The 18,837-nt window shown below is 35.9% G+C and overlaps 1 protein-coding gene across 2 annotated transcripts; it reads left to right on the top strand.

Annotated features, from left to right (window-relative positions):
• The first annotated feature begins 1,047 nt into the window (after window positions 1–1,047).
• On the top strand, window positions 1,048–18,572 carry PRKRA (protein activator of interferon induced protein kinase EIF2AK2). 2 transcript variants are annotated; one of them, XM_051986123.1, is made up of 8 exons: window positions 1,048–1,327; window positions 2,091–2,260; window positions 5,763–5,844; window positions 10,248–10,326; window positions 11,412–11,529; window positions 12,768–12,862; window positions 15,684–15,858; window positions 17,809–18,572. In XM_051986123.1, exons 1-8 carry the CDS (start codon window positions 1,263–1,265, stop codon window positions 17,964–17,966), a joined length of 942 nt encoding a protein of 313 aa, XP_051842083.1. In that variant the 5' UTR covers window positions 1,048–1,262; the 3' UTR covers window positions 17,967–18,572. The 2 variants fall into 2 exon arrangements, with proteins under 2 accessions (XP_051842083.1, XP_051842084.1); XM_051986124.1 differs by having other exon boundaries at window positions 17,812–18,572.
• Window positions 18,573–18,837: the final 265 nt, after the last annotated feature.

The raw sequence follows: 18,837 nt of genomic DNA on the forward strand, positions 1-18,837 counted from the left end.
ATAAAATTAAATTTAAAAAAATAAAACTACGATAAGGATTTTTTTTAAAAAAGGAAATCCTTTTAATGTTCAAGGTTTGGGCTATCTCCGCGGGGCGGCCGGCAGTACCGAGAATGGGGCTCCTGAGCTCAACGATTCGAAGCACGGATAAAGCAGAGATGACTCCAGCAAACCCCAGGAGGTGGCGAGGAAGGGAGGGGTAAAATTGACTCGTTAGAAATGGGAGCGCGCTGCTACCAGGACTCGTTTTACCCTTTGTAACAACTTGCATCCTCAACGTCCGACTTAGCGCGCGGCAGAGTGGACACTTGTGGTGATGGATGCCCTTCACTACACTAGCTCTGACATGACGTCATGGTGTGGCCCGGCAAGCCCCCAAACCCCCTAGGCCCGCAACTAACTAAGTTATTCGTTTGTGCTCCCTGGATTTAGGAACCCCTTGGACTGAGGAAGCATCTGGAGATAGGGAACACGCCTTTTATACATAAATAGAAGAGCGTCATGCTTCCATTCCAGCTCAGGAAGGAAAGCATCGCTGGGGTTTAAGCTAGAGGAAAAAGAGAAGAGAGTCTGATGGTGTGTCCACAGGAACCCCACTCTGGAGGATCTTGGGGGTGGGTGCTCCCACTATGGCGACCCAGACTCGCCCTCTCTTCAGTCGGAGCAAGAAGTACCCGGGTAGGGAGAATGACGACCCCGCTCTCACAGCCCGGCTCGCGGGGCCCGCGGGAGGGGGTGGGGTGGGGGTGGTAGTGTGTCAGTGATAGCACACCGCACGCGCTCGCGGACTTAGGAGGGGAAGGTCAGTTTGCTGACTGAGATCTGGGGGAGCCTGTGGCAGCTGAGGGCCGGCTGGGAGGAGCGAGCGCCGGGCGGGGGGCCCGGGCCGCGGCGCCAGCAGCAGGTGCGGGCGCGGCGGGGGGAGTAAAGGGGGCTGCGCCATCGGCTCCTCCTCTTCTCCCCCGCCCCCCGGAACCACAACAGGGACGCGGAGGAGGAGGGGGGAGGAGGTGGAGAAGAGGGACAAGAGACAGCAGCAGCAGAAGCAGCAGCGGCAGTGACAGTAGCGGAGGGGAAAGGGGAAGCAGACCAACACGGCGACCGCAACGGCCACAGCTACGGCGGCCCCGGGGGCCAAAGAGGCCCCTCTCGGGGACGGGCCGCCCAAGGGAAGGAGAACGAATCCCCGGCCTCGAGCTCCCGCCTCTGCCCCGGCGGCCCCGGCCACGCCGGCAGCTCCAGCCGCCGCCTCACGGCCGAACATGCCTCAGGGCGGACTCCATCCCGCGGCCCCGCCGCCAGCCCCTCAAGACAGTGGCACCTTCAGGTCAGTCCGCAGGCGGGGTCCTGGCTGACCAAGCCCGGCCTGAAGATACCAGGTTGGGCCTCGCGGGGGAGGAGGGGAGGAGGCCAGAGAGGACCAGGAGGCCTCCGAGTTGCCTTGTGGGTAATATTACACCTCTTCTTCCCTCCCTCCCCAACCCCCATCCACTTCTTGGAGCCGGGAGAAGCCCCGCCCTCCAGGGCTCTACTCCGTCCCTCCCCCATTCTGCCCCTCGCAGTCCTGCCATCCCCTCCCCGCTCCCAGTCCTCTCCCCCCTTCCCCCCGCCCCCCACACACACCCCCTGGCAGCGCCGTCGGGGGGGGGTCGGGCCAGAAGAGTTGTTGCTGTCGCATCCCAGAAGCCCTGGGCAGCTCGAGTTACCTGAACCCTGATAGGCTTGAGAAAGAAGACGCCCGCGGTGCTTCGGAGATGGTTTCGTTCCCGGAGCAGGTGCTGCAGGAGCCAGCTAGTTGGGCTTTCTCTCTCTGACCCTCCCCAACCCCCCTCCCCCGCCTCTCCTGAGCCTTACTATTGCTGCTGCCAGCAGGGAAAACTGGAGATTGCCTTCTTTCCCCGAGCCATCCTCATTTTTCACTACTCGGAAGAAATGCAGCCGTAGTCTTAAGAAAGAACAGAGAACTCTTCTTCGATTAGTTTTCGAAAGGGCCTCATTTGACGCTTAAAATACCTACTTTGATGCCCTTAATCACCTGCACACCTGCCCCTTTGGCATTTCAAGCAAACAAACCCTTCTCATTTATGCAGGTTGGGGAAAATGATCACAGCCAAACCTGGGAAAACACCAATTCAGGTGTTACATGAGTATGGCATGAAGACCAATAACGTACCTGTTTATGAATTTGAAAGAGCCGATGGACATGCAAATACGCCAAGTTTCACCTTCAGAGTGACAGTTGGTGATATAACCTGCTCAGGTCTGTATACGCTATTAACCCAAACAATTAAGAGCATTGTCCTAAAGAGAGGCAGTAATATCTTCATTAGGAAGGTGCTCTAGGGAAATACTGAAACTGGAAAGTGTCACCTCAGAAGAAACACATTTTGTCTTTTTCTTATTTTCTCTACCGATTTTTCCTTCTCTCCCCCATAACACCCTAAGAGCCCAATTTAAGACAATAGTAATGGAGGCCTCCTACTCCCTAAGATAGTCTCTATAGAAAGAGTTAGAACTGGAGAGACTTTAAAGATGAGTAGGGACTCTAAAATAGTTCTTAATATAGTTTTAATTTAAATAATATAGGTTATGTCCAAGCTAACCATCGCTACCAGTACCTTGATTTCCTATTTCTCATTCTGCTTTGCAACATGTTAAACTCAAGTGAGAGGTCGATATAAGTTCTCTTCTTCCTTCACTGTAAGAACTAAGAAAGTTGTTGGCTTTCCTAGGTAATTGTGATAGAAACAAAAACTGGAGCTAGCCTAGTGAGACATCTTATTCCAAATCCAAAGAGAAGGTGCAATGAATTTAGATAATTTATGTGTGACTTTTCCTATTTGTTAAGTATGGATACTGCCTTCTTGTTACTAACTTCTTGAACAGGGAAGTTCCAAAAGACAACATTGCATTTTACTTGGGGTGGGAAGGAAACAACAGTAAAACCCCAAAGTCAAGTTTTATGATCGATGCATCTAAAAATTAGAGAGGTGACAATTTTTGTTTGGTTTCTTAATGAGATGAAATTACACTTAATATTCTTGAAATGTATTATCTCTGGTGGAAGGGGATAGGAACTGAGGTTGAAGGCTGACCTCTAGGGAAAACTGAGAAGGAATAACCACTATTCTCCCAGCTGAGAATTGAAGCAAAAAAAAGAAAAAGAAAAAAGCATAGCATCATAGAAAGGAAAGCAAGTTTTAAATTCATGTAGTCTAATCCCCTCATTTTATGCTTGAGAGAACTGTGTAAGAGAGAGATGGGCTCAAGATATCAATATGACAAGTCGAAAGTTACATATCAGGTAGAGTCAGAATATAAATCCAGGTACTCTTGACTCCAAACCTCACACATCCTCCCATCTGAAGCCAAGTAACCAGTTTGTAAATCTACTTAGAGGAAAACTGCTAAGTCATGAATTTTGGTTGGTAATCTATGTTAAAAAATTAACAGGAGCTTAAAATCTTTTTTTTTTTTTTTCTCTTTATTTTTTTCATGGTGTGATTGAGTTAGAGTGAAGTACTATGAGCCTTAGTTTACTGATGTGTAAAATAAAGATGAAAATGTTTATACTATATGCCTTGTTGAGTAAAACAGCTTACTTGATCAAACACAGTATAAATGTAGTCACTATTATTAGTAAATACCAAACCAAAGAAAAAATAAGGTTATTTCTGGTAGTCTTTGTTTCTGGGTTATTGTTTACATATACCGCAAAGAGGCGACATAGCATAATAAATGGAGATTTAGGAAGACCTGGATTCAAGTTTTGCCTCTTGATATATATTGACTGTGATACTGGGCAAGTTATTTAATTTCTCATTGCCTGGGCACCTCTCAATATTTTAAAATATAGAATGTTGCTAATCTGTTTAGCTATATTTAAGCTGTTTTTTAAAAATAGTTCCATCTTAACTTCAATTTCTCTTAGACTACTGACCAGAAATCTTCTGTTAAAAGATGACCCCATACAGTGCTGTCTGAAATATTAACATATCCTTGCTCCATCCCCACTCTTTTATTGATAAAAATGGATGTAATTAAATCTTAGAGGTTAAAGGAAACTTAGAAATCTAGTCTAATACCTCCATTTTACAGAAAAGGAAACTGATGCTCAAGAAAAATGATTTATCAGATGTAACAGCTGTATTGGCAGAGTTGGAAATTCAACGTGGGTCTCTTGGTTAGACAGGAATTTGTTTCACTACATTTCTCTGTTTTGTAAGGAAGAAGAAGAAAAAATTAGATGTGTGATGTTTTATTCACTGAAGCTTTTGAAATTAGAAATAGACTATGCCCTCTTCTCCCTACCCTCTTTTTTCAAGTCATAATGGAAATATAGGTTGACCTTAAAATGAGGAAGAGGTCACTCTCCTCTCCTTCTCCCTTGAAAGATTACTGTTATACCTTATATATAGTCGTTGTTGAAACACAACTTTTAACTGGAGTTTGACCAGGCAGACAAGGCTGAAACAAATTAGAAAAATGATAATTTTGCTGTTAAATAATTTCATTGCTAAGTGTTGTAAAGGAAAGCTTACTCTTTAACACTGCCATAGCAGGCAATGCTACATTACAGAAGTTCAGGATTCTATGCTTATAACACTAGTGTTTTCCCTTTCACCCAGGCTTCAAGGAGAAGTGAATATGTTCAATACCTCTGAGCATGAAATACAACCTCTTCTTTATCATTTTATAGAGCATTTATAATTTTAAAATGTTATTTTGATACATACATTGAGTATGTAAAGAAATACTTTTAAAGATATATTTTGGTTGTTATCTTTTGTTTTTTACATGGCCTAGATATCTCCCTGTATTCTTTTCTCTCTCCCATCCGAACAATTTTTTTTTAAGACAGGAAAAAAAAAAACTTTTATAAATTTAAAAAAATCTGGTGGCATATGCAATATTCTATAACCTTGGATCCTTATCCTCTCTTAAGCATTTGAGCTGAGGGAGATGTCTTCTAATATTCCCCTCTGGTGCCAAACTTTTTTTGTTTTGTTTTGTTTTTAATAATTTTTTAACACTTCATTTTCAAATATTTTGTGGTTGTAGAATTTTCCATTTACAGTGTTGTAGTAATTATCATTATGTGTCTTGTTTTCCTTGCTCTGCTTACTTCTGTTTGTATCAATTCATGCAAATCTTGCCATGCTTTTCTGTATTCATGTCTGGCAATTTCTGACAATTATCGTACTATACCTTTGTGTTCATGTATGTTGATTTGTTTAGCCATTTTCCCAACCAATAAGCATCTACTTAGAGAAAATTTTTTATTACATATATATATTTATTTATTTAGATTTCACTATATATTTTTTAACTTATATGTTAAAGAGGCAGTATGGAGGAAGATCTGGATTTAGCTCCTTTCTTAAACCCTACTGTGCTATAGGCCCCTCATCTATAAAAACCAGGAAAACAGTATTTATATAGAGGAACTGCCTCAAAAGGTCATTGTAAAACCAAAATGAAATAATGTATATGAAGTACTTTGGGGGCAACTAGGGGGGCACAGTAGTTGGAACACTGGTCCTGAAGTCGAGAGGACCTAACTTCCAACCTAACTCTCAGATATGTACTAGCTGTGTGATCCTGGACCAAGTCACTTATTGCAAAATTTTAAGTGCTACATACAATCAGTATTCTAATAAGTACTAATTATACCATCCTTCCCTTTTGTAAATTGAAATCATTTGCTCATATCTTGTTGATGTTCTCTCAGGTCATCTTGCCTTTTTTTTTTTCTAATGCAGGTGAAGGTTCAAGTAAGAAAATGGCAAAGCATAAAGCTGCAGAAGCTGCCATTGGTCATTTGAAAGCAAATGCAAGTCTTTGGTGAGCTACAGGTTTTTGTTGTTGTTGTTTTTTGTTTTTTTGCATTTTTCAGTTCAGAAATATCATTGCTGAGGCAAATATGAAAGTTTTAAGTATATTTGCAAAAACAACAGAATGAACTGTTGTATTTAAACTGGAAACTTTCATTTATTTATTTTTTTAATGAAAACTCTCTTCTGGGAAGGACTTTAGGAATAAATAAGTTCAAGAATTAAGTTTAAATGAATGCTCTATTGAGGAAGGCCCTTTTTTCTCCCAATAGAATTTTATCAATATAGTAGAAGATCCAGTTATTTTTCTTTTTTAAAAAAAAATTTATTTATTTTATTATAGCTTTTTATTGACAGAACTGATGGGTATGGGTATGGGTTTGCATGGGTATTTTTTCAACATTGCCCTTTGCAATCACTTCTGTTCCAATTTTTCCCTTCCTTCCCTCCATCCCCTCCCCTAGATGGCAGGCAGTCTCATACATGTTAAACAAGTTAAAGTATATCTTAAATACAATATATGTGTACAAATCCGTACAATTCTCTTGTTGCACAAGAAAAATCAGATTCAGAAAGGTAAAAATAATCTGGGAAGAAAAACAAAAATGCAAGTAGTCCACATTAATTTCCTGGTGTTCTTTCTCTGGGTGTAGCTGGTTCTGTCCATCATTGATTAATTGAAACTGAATTGAAGATCCAGTTATTTCTTGTTACATTCTTTGATAGGCTAATATTTACCATCATTGTTTTGCAGTATTGATTAAATATTTTCTTATGGGAAATCTGGTATTATATTAGCAGATAAAACTGTCTTCTAAGGTTCTGGCATGAGACTCAGGCAATAAATTTTCCTCTAAATCTACATTTGTTTTTCATCACTGGAAAGCTATATATCATGTAATAATGCAGGGATTAAGTGGATGTTAATATCAGGCCTTTGCAAATTATTGTATTATATGGTAGTTTAGCTGGTAAGATTAACTATTGGAAAGAATTTTGATTTCTAGGACACTATCAGATAGCATAAGGATATATAATTGGCTGAGATATTAAGTAGTACCATGTGTATCACACTTTTAGATACTCCCTTATTTATGTCAAAGATTTAGAGAATTTCAGAATTAGAAGGGACCACAGCGCCTGCATAATCCAACCCATACAGAAAAGAATCTCCTCTACATTATAGCCAACATTTAGTCATCCAACCTTGGCATGAAGAGCTCCAGTTAGAGGAGTCCACTATATTGTGAGGAAGTCCATTCCACTTTTGAATAGCTTTGTTTCTCAAGATATTTTTGCTTACAAGCAAGTCTTTGCAACCTACACCAATAGCTTCTAGTTCTACTGCTTGGGGTAGACAAACAGGTATAATAACTCATATATTTGGAAGACAGATATTATGTCTCTGATTCATTTCCTCCTTCCCCATTTTTCTATCCCATCCCTAGTCTTCCTTTCTTTAGACAATCATCACCAGTTCCTTAAACCTTATGTGCAAGGAAGTTGAGGCCCTGATTCACCATTCTTGTTCTTTGGATGTTCTCCAGCTTATTAATATCCTTCCTAAAATATTATACCTAGAAACAAACACCATACTTTTGATGTAGTTCAATCAGGGCAGAATAATATAATGGGACTATCACTATCTTATTCCTAGAAGCTATTATATCTCATTTCAGCCCAATATATCTATTACTAATCGCTGGGCCAGGTTCTAATGTCCTTAATTCACACAAGATGCCATTTGTTTCTAACTGATGCCAGCATCTTCTGTTTAAGTTGTTATAGACATTTTCCCTTCCTATACCTTTCCACTATGGAGTTTTGGCTGGGCCACATTCTTATTCTCTCCTACTTAGAGAATTCCTAGAATTATTACTATAGAGCCCTTATATACACAAGCACTTGTGTTTAATATTCCAGAATAACTTAGATGCATGAGACTGGGGATCACATGTAATTGATATGTACTCATTTTCAAGACTTGGCCAAATCATTGCCTGACTTTTTTTTCCCTGCCCTTGATGATTGCCCTTTTATTACTGTGCACCTAAAAGTCACCAGCATAAAATGTTCAGTGCATTTGGCACATTGTGAAACTGAATGGCATTATAAGAATGAGTGTATTCTGTGAAAATTTTACTAGTGATGTTTTAGATATAAAGGGAAAAAATAAGCCAAAAAAAACTATATATTTTTATTTCATTATTTCATGACAGGTGGAAAGGGGAAATTGTCAGAGAATTGTGAGGTATAGAAGGGTTCATCCAATGTCATAATTTTCCTGCTTTTTAATAAAAATTATTTTGATAATTTCAGATTACTACATTGTACACAAATGCCTATAGAATGACAATTCAAACAAAGTTTGAAATCATGCTGGCAGTCAGAAAAGAAACAGAAAATAGTATTTATCTGAAATCTCAGTAGTCATAGAAGTTGTCCATCGAGTCCATCAGCCAAACTTTGTGCATGCAGCTCAATTCTATATTGATTCTGGCTTTCTAAATAACTAGGGACCTCCTTCTACTTAAGCTAACTAACATAAATCAGTCTTGTCTATTTTAAATCTTTACTTCTACCCTCAAAAACAGAATCTACTTTATGCAAAGCATAGCATAGACTTACACCATGAGATTGTTCAATCTAGAACTAGATAAGAGATTTTAAAAATATATTATCTTATCATTTCAGTCAAAAGTTCATGAATATTTACCATGTCTGAGGCACTGTTGTAGGCACTAAAGGAAATAAAGTTGAAAAAGATAGAATCCTTAGCTTATAGATCCCCTCGTTTAATAGAAGTGATATACACAGATAACTACAATGGAAAAATAAAATATAGGATGTCCAAATTAATTTGATACTCTGAAAATTTCCTGTCAGTTTCCATTTGTTTTAACTAGTATTGAAATATAATAATGATGATGATGATAAATATATTTACATTGTATAGAGCTTGGTAGTATGTGAAGTGCTTTCACAATATGGTATCTCATGATTTTAATACACTCCTATGAGGGAAGGCATAATCAGTATCATCCATATTTTTCAGGTAAAGAAATAGTCTCAGAGAAACAAAATTATTTATTTGACCATACGATAAGTAAATGTCTGAGCCAGTTCTAGAACCTGGAGATCTTCTGGTTCCTGGTGTACTGTGTATTCCATTATACCAGTCTGTTTCATTTAGACCTCTGATAGAAAAAATTGATTCAAATAAGTCACCATTGTTTTTTTAAAAACAGCTGTTCACTGACTGCTAACTCATTAATGTCATATAATGTTTCTTCTGCAAGAACTAGTGAGTCTTTTGCTCATAATCAGCACTCCATTTGTGTTCTCTATTTCTATATTAACTAGTTTAATTTTTTAAGAGTGTCTTCAGTTTTTAAAGAAATTTTCTTATGATTCAATATTCATTCTAAATGACTTTAATAAAGTGTTAATGAAACATTTTTTCATCTTGAATTAAAATTCAAAATTTGACTACATTTTTTAAAGGTAAGAGATTTTTGCTTCTGATTTGGTTCTACAGTTCTTTGTAATTCTTATATGTATTTAGATTTCAATTCATTAGTTTAATGTTTGTATTTGTTAAAAAAAATAATGTGGATGTAAGTATGAAATTAGAAAATTCACTTTCTCTTTGGCATCAGTTTTCAAAGCATCCAACAAGAAGCTGTCGTTCTCAAATAATTTCTAATTTGAAGTTCACATCTTTTAAAAGAAAATCAGTACCTTCTCCATACGTTTTAATTTCCATTACATTAAAATAAATTTGTAGTATAGAATATTCTATCAGATCATGACTAAGGGCCAATTTTTGGCATTATAACGGATTTCTTGCTTTAGAATAGGATATGTCACGATTTATATCTAGAGCAGACTCTCTAATTAATTTAATATAGCTTGTATTTACCAGCATTTGGTTTACACAGAATTTTAAGGACTATATATTACATTAAAAAGTATACTTTTAATGAATGCCTGTATTGTTTATGTTAATAGAATTGATTCAGAAAGATATTTGCAGTGACCTGTGACCTGTCAGCCAACTGTTAAATTATTTTATTTTTAAAATGTAAAAACCATTCTTAGCTCACTGGTCATACAGAAACAGGTGGTGGGCTGGATTAAGTCTACAAATTATATGTAGGTTGTTGACCTCTGACCTAGCAGAATGCAACAATAATCCAAAGGAGATAATAAACAAAAGGTATTAAGTTAGAATTTTATGTTTAATTTTTCATTAGCTATGTTTTAATATAATACACTACAAACAAAATAGGATAAAAATTAATACAAAAGAATATTCCCTTATTATGTATTACAGATTCAAAATAAACATGTGTTTAGTTATATTCGAAAAGTTATTTCATAATTCATAATATATTTTTTAAAATAATTTAGTTTTGCAGTTCCAGACCCAATGGCTCCTGATCCTTCCAAGCAACCAAAGAATCAGGCTAATCCTATTGGTTCATTACAGGTATGTTGTATAGTTATGTTTTTCATATATTTCCTATGTTTTTCATTATTTTTTCACTGATAAAGGATATAGCAATGGGTTTAATACAATTGTGTTGCATAAAAAAGGGAATGGAATGTGTCTTTAAATATATTTTGTTTTCAAAAAAAAAAAACTTTGCATTAGATGTTATAAAATTAACTTGAAAAGATTATTCTATTTATCATGTCTTGGATTTTCCTCCCATATACATTATCTGCCTTTGATTTGTGGAATTCTCATTTGAGATCAACAGGACCCCTGTGCACATGGGTAGAATATTTTATATTTTAAGAATGTTTATTACTGCTTATAACAGAAGACCTTTTTCTACTTATGTTGTGAGAGAAGCCATCATAAATAACCCGGACTAGATAGGATAGGTCAAGGAAAACGATGTAGTATATTTATTTGCTTACACTGCAAAAAAGTAATACAAGCAACTTTGAATTATTGCATGCAAATCATCCTTCTTACAAATTACCTATGCATTCTTTTGGACAATTACCCACCCTCATTATCCAGTTGGTCCTGTTGAATACCTTCTTCTCCTTTGTGGGCTTTTTCCTTTGGCATTTTTTTTCTCATTTTTCTTCTGCAACTTTCATCAAAACTCTTGGTTTGCTTTCTTTGCTCTGCCCTATTCCATCCAATTGCATTGGTAAGCCAGTTTCTGGACACAGAAATTTTCAGATATGAAAGGAGAGGCCACAAAAGTCAGTAGCAGTGAATTCTTCAAAACATCCTCTCTAATGTTCTACAAGAGGCTTTCAATAGCCTGACTTATCATTTGATCTCTGAGATGTCATTGTATTATAGTTAAATGGAAGCATTCCATTCACAGGAGGACATTGTTTCTGTGTTGATATTGATGACTTTTTTATGTATAAAATGTTGGTATGTCTATGTAAAAGTAGAAGATGAACTTTTCCCTCATTTTTGTATTACCATACATCATTATTTTTTTACTCCTTATATAATAGGTTTGGGGAAAAGAAATTATAATGTTTTCATTATAATTATTACATAAATGATATTTTAAATGAAACTTTACTATTGTTTTGAAGGAACTGGCTATTCAGCATGGCTGGAGACTTCCCGAGTATACACTTTCTCAGGAGGGAGGACCTGCTCATAAGAAAGAGTTCACCACGATCTGCAGACTTGAATCATTTATAGAAACTGGTATATATGTCTTGTGTAATATTATAACATGCTGTGTCAAAAGAAATTTTTGTTTTAGTAGAATATTGTTACTTTTCTTTTAAATTTATATTTTAAGTCATTGCTTTGGAATACTTTAGTAAATTATAACTCTAGTATCTTTGCCCATTAGCATGTATCCTGGGTCTAAAAGAAGTCTTGTTGCACAACATATTTATAAGCTAATGCCTTCTGCTCTCAACTTTTTAATGCCTTTTTCTGACACGAGATGAAATTTTGAGTGCATTTAGTGGAATGCAGATATTTTCATAACTCTACAAAGAATTTGTAGGTTTGAGTAGGGAATGGATCTAAAGGAACAAGATAGTATTTCTAAATTAAGGATGGAGATAGTGAATTTTTTAAAAATATGTATATTTTACACTTTCAAGCCCAACATCATATTTAAGCAGATGCACATAATGTACATAAATGCTATGTACTTTTTTTTTTTTTTTTTTTGGATATGCAGAGAGAAGCAATAGTAAATTTTTTTCAGATTAACCATTAACTCCAGAAGTCAAAAGAACTCCAGGGGAAGATTGAAATTAACATAAAGGTGGGATAGAAAAATAAGATAATAGAAAAGGAAGAACAACAACATGAGAATAATGTCAGGTTAAAAGACATTGAAGACAATGTCTGTTGAAGACAATAAGAAAAATATGCAAAAGCTAATATGATTGTACTTTTATGTAATTTTTCTTATATTCATTCTTTAATGCATTTGAAATATTTTTAAAGCAGTCCATGAATTTGAAGTTTGGTTGAACACTCCAACCAATTTCATTACATCCTTTCACACTCAGAGGGTTGAAATTCATTTAAGGTAGACAAAAAAAATAGGCCCAGAAAAATAAGATTATAAACTAGCATAGACCATTACAGATTGGGAAAGTGGTCAGAAGTAAACCAAGTGTAGTTTACTAAAGAAAAGTGCATAAAAAATGTGCTTATTGAGAAAAAAGAAATCACATAGAGGACATTTATCTATAAAGTACAACAATAGAAGCAGTGTAGATAACAAGTTTACCAGGTGGCTGCAACTCAACACTAATAAAAAAAAGCAAGCATGAAACCAGGAGGAAACTACATGAAGAACATGTAGGCAACATGAGATGATTTTTCCATTACATAGGAACCTATTCTTTCATAATTCATTTACTCTTCCTTTGTGGACATTAATTTTTTTATTTAATATTTTCTATTATTTTCTTTAGGAAAAGGGGCATCAAAAAAACAAGCCAAGAGAAATGCTGCTGAAAAGTTTCTTGCCAAATTCCGTGAATTCTCTCCTGATAACAATGTTTCCTTAGTAAGTAGTAATTGGGCTTTAATGGTGTCAATATGATCAAGTATCTTATTCTTCAGGAAACTGTTTTTATTCTGTTTAGATCAGTTTAGCCTTTAGTCCCATGAAATCCTTTGACTACAATAAATCAAACTGTTGCTTTCATGTCCATCATTTAACTTGACCGTGTAATCCCATTGTAGTCTACTTTGGTCAGGCACATATCAAAAACATTGTCTTACTCTTTGGGTGCCACATTTTATTTAGGGAGGACATTGGCAAATGTGTCAGGGTAGAGCATGCTTAGTGCAGTGTAAACCAGCATTGTGAAAAGACTCAACACACATGTGCTGGAATCACACATGTCTTGTAGAGAAGATTCACACATCTGATAGAAGATCACACTAGAAAGCCACTAAGGTTATTTCTGACTCTTGCAATCTATGATCATCTATTTTGCAAATAAGAAAACTGAGACTCATAGGATTTAAGCTGGAAACGGACAGAGACAAAGTAGCCCAAACCTCTCATTTTACAGATGAAGAAGCTGGAGCCATGAGAGCGGTTAGTGCTTTATCCTGTGTCACAGCCAGAAGACACTCCCAATTTCTGACTTTTAAGTAGAGAGCTCTTTCCATACCTATTGCCTTCCTGTGTTCAGTAAATACATGATGAGTATGTGTTAAATGGAGTAAGCATTTTGAGTACATTTTACATGTGAATGAAACTTAAGGTACAGAGAGGTTAGGATAATTACATTTATTAAGCATCTCCCTATATACCAGGCAGTGATGTGATAGGCTTTGAAGATATAAAGACCAAACTCTCCCTTTCTCCCCCAAAAAACAGTTGCCTTAATAAGCTTATATTCCACCAAGAGAAATAACACATATGCATTCAAGTAAATGCAAAATGTATACAATTCAGATCTTTTGGGGAGATGGAGGAAATATTAAAAGCCGGTTGGATCAGGAAGGGACTTTTGTGGGAAATTATACTGCAGCTGAGGTTTGAAGGAAGATAAGGATTCTAGGAGGCTTGGGAGCTGGTATTCTAGAGATGAAGATAATTGTTTTTGTTTAGCTGATTTCCTTTGTGGTCTATGTGTTTTATTTTCTACATTTTAAAATATAACTTTGAAAAAGAGTCCATAGACTTTGCAGATTCCTGAAGGGTCCCAATGCATGGAACAAGTTAAGAATCCTTACCTTAGAGCATAGGAATTGGGAGGAACTTAGAACATGGAATATAGGGTGATAGTCTTTTTCAAGAACTATAGAGCTTGTTTAGAGAGAGTGTGGTACAATGGAAGGAACCGAAGATATTTGGAGTCAAAGAGACTTAGGTTCAAATAACACCTTTGTTATTTACCATTTGGATTATCTCAGGGAAGTCACTTAGCCTACTCTTCACCTGTAAAATTAGGAGGTGGAAGTAAATGGTATTTGAGGTCTTTTCTAGCTCTAAGTGTTTGATTCTGTGATCTGGTCCAGCCTTTTCATTTCACAGATAAGGACACATAGACTCTGTGTCACTTGCTGAGAAATCCTCAATATGTGAATTGGGATCATAGCAAAAAGACTCTCCAAGAGCACCTTGAGGTTGGATGAGATCATAGAACTAATGAGACTTATTTCCTCCTGCCTGTTCTGCCTTCTCATTCACTTTGTACTCCTAGCAATTATCAAGACTAGAACTGAAGAGAACCTCAGAATGATGACTAGAAGATTTGTATAGGTCACAGTTTCTTTATTTTATGGCAAAGGATCTTAGCAAAGATCAGACAGGGCTCAAAGAGTTTATGGGACCTACTTGAGGTAACAGCTAGTAAATGTTAGATTTTGCAGCTCCTAGGACTTTCTACTAAAATATATTGGTTCTCAAATGAGTTAACTGTTATCTGTGTCTACATTTGGTAGAAAGTGGAGAGTGCAGATAAAGGGTTTTTTTAGGTGGTTGAAATGGTTTTATTAGAGCTAAACAACTTTTTTCAAAAACAGCAGTTGCCTAACTGAAAATAAGGTAATGCTGCAAATATTCCAAACTATTTAGCAATTTCACTTTTTTGTTTCCCATCCCTTGACTCTGCCTAGATTGATAAAATTTTCTTGTGGCCTACTCTCTCACATAAACTTTGCCTGATTCTTTTCCCTCAATACTTATAGTTCTATATCAGTTGTCAGACTTGGATTAAAAAAAAAAAGTGAATAGAGAGAAATCTAGCAATTCTGAAGGATATTAGAATAAATTACCAAACAGATTAACATTATTTGCAACCTTGTGGAATTCTTGAATATAGTCCCAGGAAATTTCTAATGAAAACCATTCACTTAAAAAAAATTTGTATTAATTGTTATATTACACAAATATTTAATTAGAAATTTTCTCTATAGTTGTGTCTGCCCCTTGTAATTATTCATTTTAAAATGAAAAATTCTGCACACATATATTGTATCTAGGATATACTGTGACATATTTAATATGTATAGGACTGCTTGCCATCTGGGGGAGGGGGTGGAAGGAGGGAGGGGAAAAGTCAGAGAACAGAAGTGAGTGCAAGGGATAATGTAAATTATTTGTAAAAAAAAAAAAAAAAAAATTTGTAAAAAATTGCCCAGGCATGGGTTCTGTCAATAAAAAGTTATAATTATTTAAAAAAAAAAAAGAAGAAAGAAAAGAAAAATAAATAAATAAAATGAAAAGTTATAGATGACCCAGTTTTATGATTAAAATGCCTTTTTTTTTTTTTTTTAACAAAGTTAAATTTAAGGTAGTTCTTTAATGTTTTTGTTCAGGGTGAAAGTTATCTGTCTATCATAAGTCTAAACTTTCAAATGTTTTTCAGGCAAATGCACTAGGAAGTACCATTGGGTGTACTTGGAATACTCTGAGGAATTCAAATGGGGAGAAAATAACATCACTGAGAAGAAACCTACTCAGTATCCCTAATACAGATTATATTCAGATGCTTGGAGAAATTGGAAAGGAACAAGGTTTTGAAATAACATATTTGGATATAGGTAAGATTTTCTTTTTTTAATCAATTTTTAAAATTTTTTTCTTGATGTAGGAAACAAAAATATACATTTCTTAGTTAGAATCCAGTCATTCTTAATATTGATTGACAATTTATGTATAATGCATGTACAATAACCAGTACAATAGTATTCTAACATTTTTCTATCCCATTACTTTGGGGTGAGGAACAGGGATAGCTTTTTGGACTGCACCCCCCCCCCCCATTCATATTGACTTAAAACTTTTACTTTGTCTTGGTCCTTGATTTTTGCAGTTAGGGGAGAGAACAAATGAAAAAGTGGTAATGTAGACTGGTTAACTAGATTTTTTATTCTAAGCACTTCATAAAACCTATTCAATGTATTTTTGTTGATAAATTTCAGCTTTTAACATGTTAAAGGGCTTAGTTGTTTAAAACCACTCATAATCTGATTAATTTTGATGGTAAGTGAACAGGACTTGATTAGAGCTGAAACTTATAATCAGAGGTTCATATTAACCATGAAAGAATAGGATTTGTAATACTTGGAGATTTCTGATTTTCTGTAGTGCTTTGAGGAGATACAAAGAGTAAAGAATACATGCTACCTTTATGGCCTAATAATGCTGCCCACACTGCAATAAATGTTTATTTCAATAAGCCTAGAAATGAAGCACAAATATAAGGTCAAAAAGGTGTCTTTTAAAACACTAGCTATATCTATAATTATGGGTAGAATTGTGGAAAATATCAATTCATGGTTATTTAAATTAAGAAAGAAAAGTTTTATTTTGTTAGCATTATGTTTTTATGATGCAGTTACTTTCAAAAAGCTCCTAACAGATTTTTAAGCAAATTTACTATTTTATATATTTCTGGTTGAATTCTTATAAAACTGCATTTGTTATTGGATAAGGAGGCTATCAATAGGAAAACTTCTTTCCCCATTGTTATTCTATACATGCAAACATTTCCCTCTAAACCAGGGGTTCTTAACTTGGGTTTGGTGAATTTAATTTTTAAAAAACTATTTTGGTAACTATTTCAATTAGTTTCCTTCCTAATTCTTTATGTAACAAAAAACATTATTCTGAAAGGGTTATGCTGCACCAGACTACCAAAGGGGGGTCCATGACACAAAAAAGGCTAAGGACTCCCTGCTCTAAATTGAATGCAAATGAAATAATCTGACTAAATCGTGCTGTTCTTAATAAATTATTGTTATACACTTTTATTATTCCTTCCCCCTTGTCTTATTTGATCCTCTTTCACCTACTGTAATTGATCAGAAGGCCTACCTTCTTCCTTTTTAGTTCAGGGTTATACTTTGCCTCAAATATTTGTGTGTTTTTTTTTTTTTTAATGGATCTTTTAGCTAGCCTGGATCTCAGATGATACATTCTGTTGGCATTCATATGTTCAGCAAGTTTTTTTGTTTTGCTTTGTTTTTGTTTTTGAATACCTACTTTGGGTCAGGTACTCTGCTGACCCACATTTGAAGACTTTCCAATCTGATAGAATGTAACAAAGGTTTTCCTTCTAATGGTCTTCATCTTCAAGAATGCAGGATTACCTCCATATTATAATTGGTCATAAAAATGGATTCTTCACTAAATAGAAATTCAGAGATTGTAATCTTTAAAACATTCACATACACATAAATAATGCATAAGACCAAAGGAGTTCTTCAGCTGACTATCCATCTTTCAGCTGACTTGGATGCCAGATCCAAGTATCAATTGTTAGGCAGCAACTGACATCTTAATAGAAAAGACAGGACTTAAAAAAAAATCCTGCAGTTGGTGGAGTTGAGCTTTGTTTTAACCTTCAGAGTGAATGGCAAGGATTAATAAAGCACCATAAACTTGTGCTTACTAATAAGAGGATATTGTTAATCTCTCAAACTCATGTTTCTCAATTGTTGATAGAAAGTATGTGTAATGTGTTGGTAATAATAGTTTATCTGTTTCAGAAGAACTGAGTGTGAATGGACAGTACCAGTGTCTTGCTGAACTTTCAACCAGCCCCATCACAGTCTGCCATGGTTCTGGGGTCTCCTGTGGCAGTGCTCACAGTGATGCAGCTCACAATGCCTTGCAGTATTTAAAGATAATGGCAGAGAGAAAGTAAAACTTGGAGCAACTTTAAGAAAAATCTTTAAGCAGCAGTAGCACATAAAAGGAGTTTTTTTTCCCCCCAAGTAAAATGTTGACTGTAATGTTTAGCTTGTGTGATGTTTCTAAATCACTTTCATAGAAAACCATCAGACTACAGTTTTCATTATATCACAGCAGTGGTTATGAATTAAGCTCTTTTTAATGGCTTCAACTTTGTATTGTTTTCTTGTATTTATAAACTTTGTATCATGAAGCAGAGTGTAGCACCTAGTACAATGCCATGCACACAGTAGGCAGTAAATAAATATTTCTTGTTTATAATGATGATGACAATGATGAAATAAAACTACTACTGAGCAACAATTTTTACTGGTGCTTAAATCCTTCCTCACACAAAGCTTACTAAAGGGTTTTCTAAAGAACCCCTTTATAATGCTAGTGTTGAGGGACAGGACTAACACCGGCCTTATAGGCTAACTGTTATATCATACTTTTATTGCATGTAGTTGTTATGTTTCAGGGGACATGATTTGACCGCAGTATATATGAATCCATGTAATAAGGAGCTGTGTATTATAATGGGGTTCTACTGCATTTTATTAAAAAGCTACTGACTTGATTGTTTTCTTTAATTCTTTCTATTTTACTCTATGAATTTTAGTTTTATAGTTTTTCATTTAGAGGCTCACCCTGTCTTACCTATGTTCAACTTAAATATATCCATTAAATAGGAATGAATACCCACCCAGCAATGGCTGCTAGCCACAGAAACTCCACTTGACTTTTCTCACTTGCTGCCTAGACTTTATTCTCTTCTAATTTGTCTATTCTTAGCTTATAATAGTCTCCAGCTAGTTTTGTTGTCTCTCTTCACCTTGTCTCAG

This window comes from Antechinus flavipes, chromosome 3 (genome assembly GCF_016432865.1).
Source record: "Antechinus flavipes isolate AdamAnt ecotype Samford, QLD, Australia chromosome 3, AdamAnt_v2, whole genome shotgun sequence".
NCBI classification, from domain to species: Eukaryota; Metazoa; Chordata; class Mammalia; order Dasyuromorphia; family Dasyuridae; genus Antechinus; species Antechinus flavipes.

Excerpts from the sequence above, each read along its gene's own strand:
- PRKRA (XM_051986123.1), top strand. The coding sequence starts at position 1,263 with ATGCCTCAGGGCGGACTCCATCCCGCGGCCCCGCCGCCAGCCCCTCAA. Across the intron at positions 5,845-10,247 it reads AAAGCAAATGCAAGTCTTTG|TTTTGCAGTTCCAGACCCAA; the intron begins GTGAGCTACAGG and ends AAAATAATTTAG. Across the intron at positions 11,530-12,767 it reads TGAATCATTTATAGAAACTG|GAAAAGGGGCATCAAAAAAA; the intron begins GTATATATGTCT and ends TATTTTCTTTAG.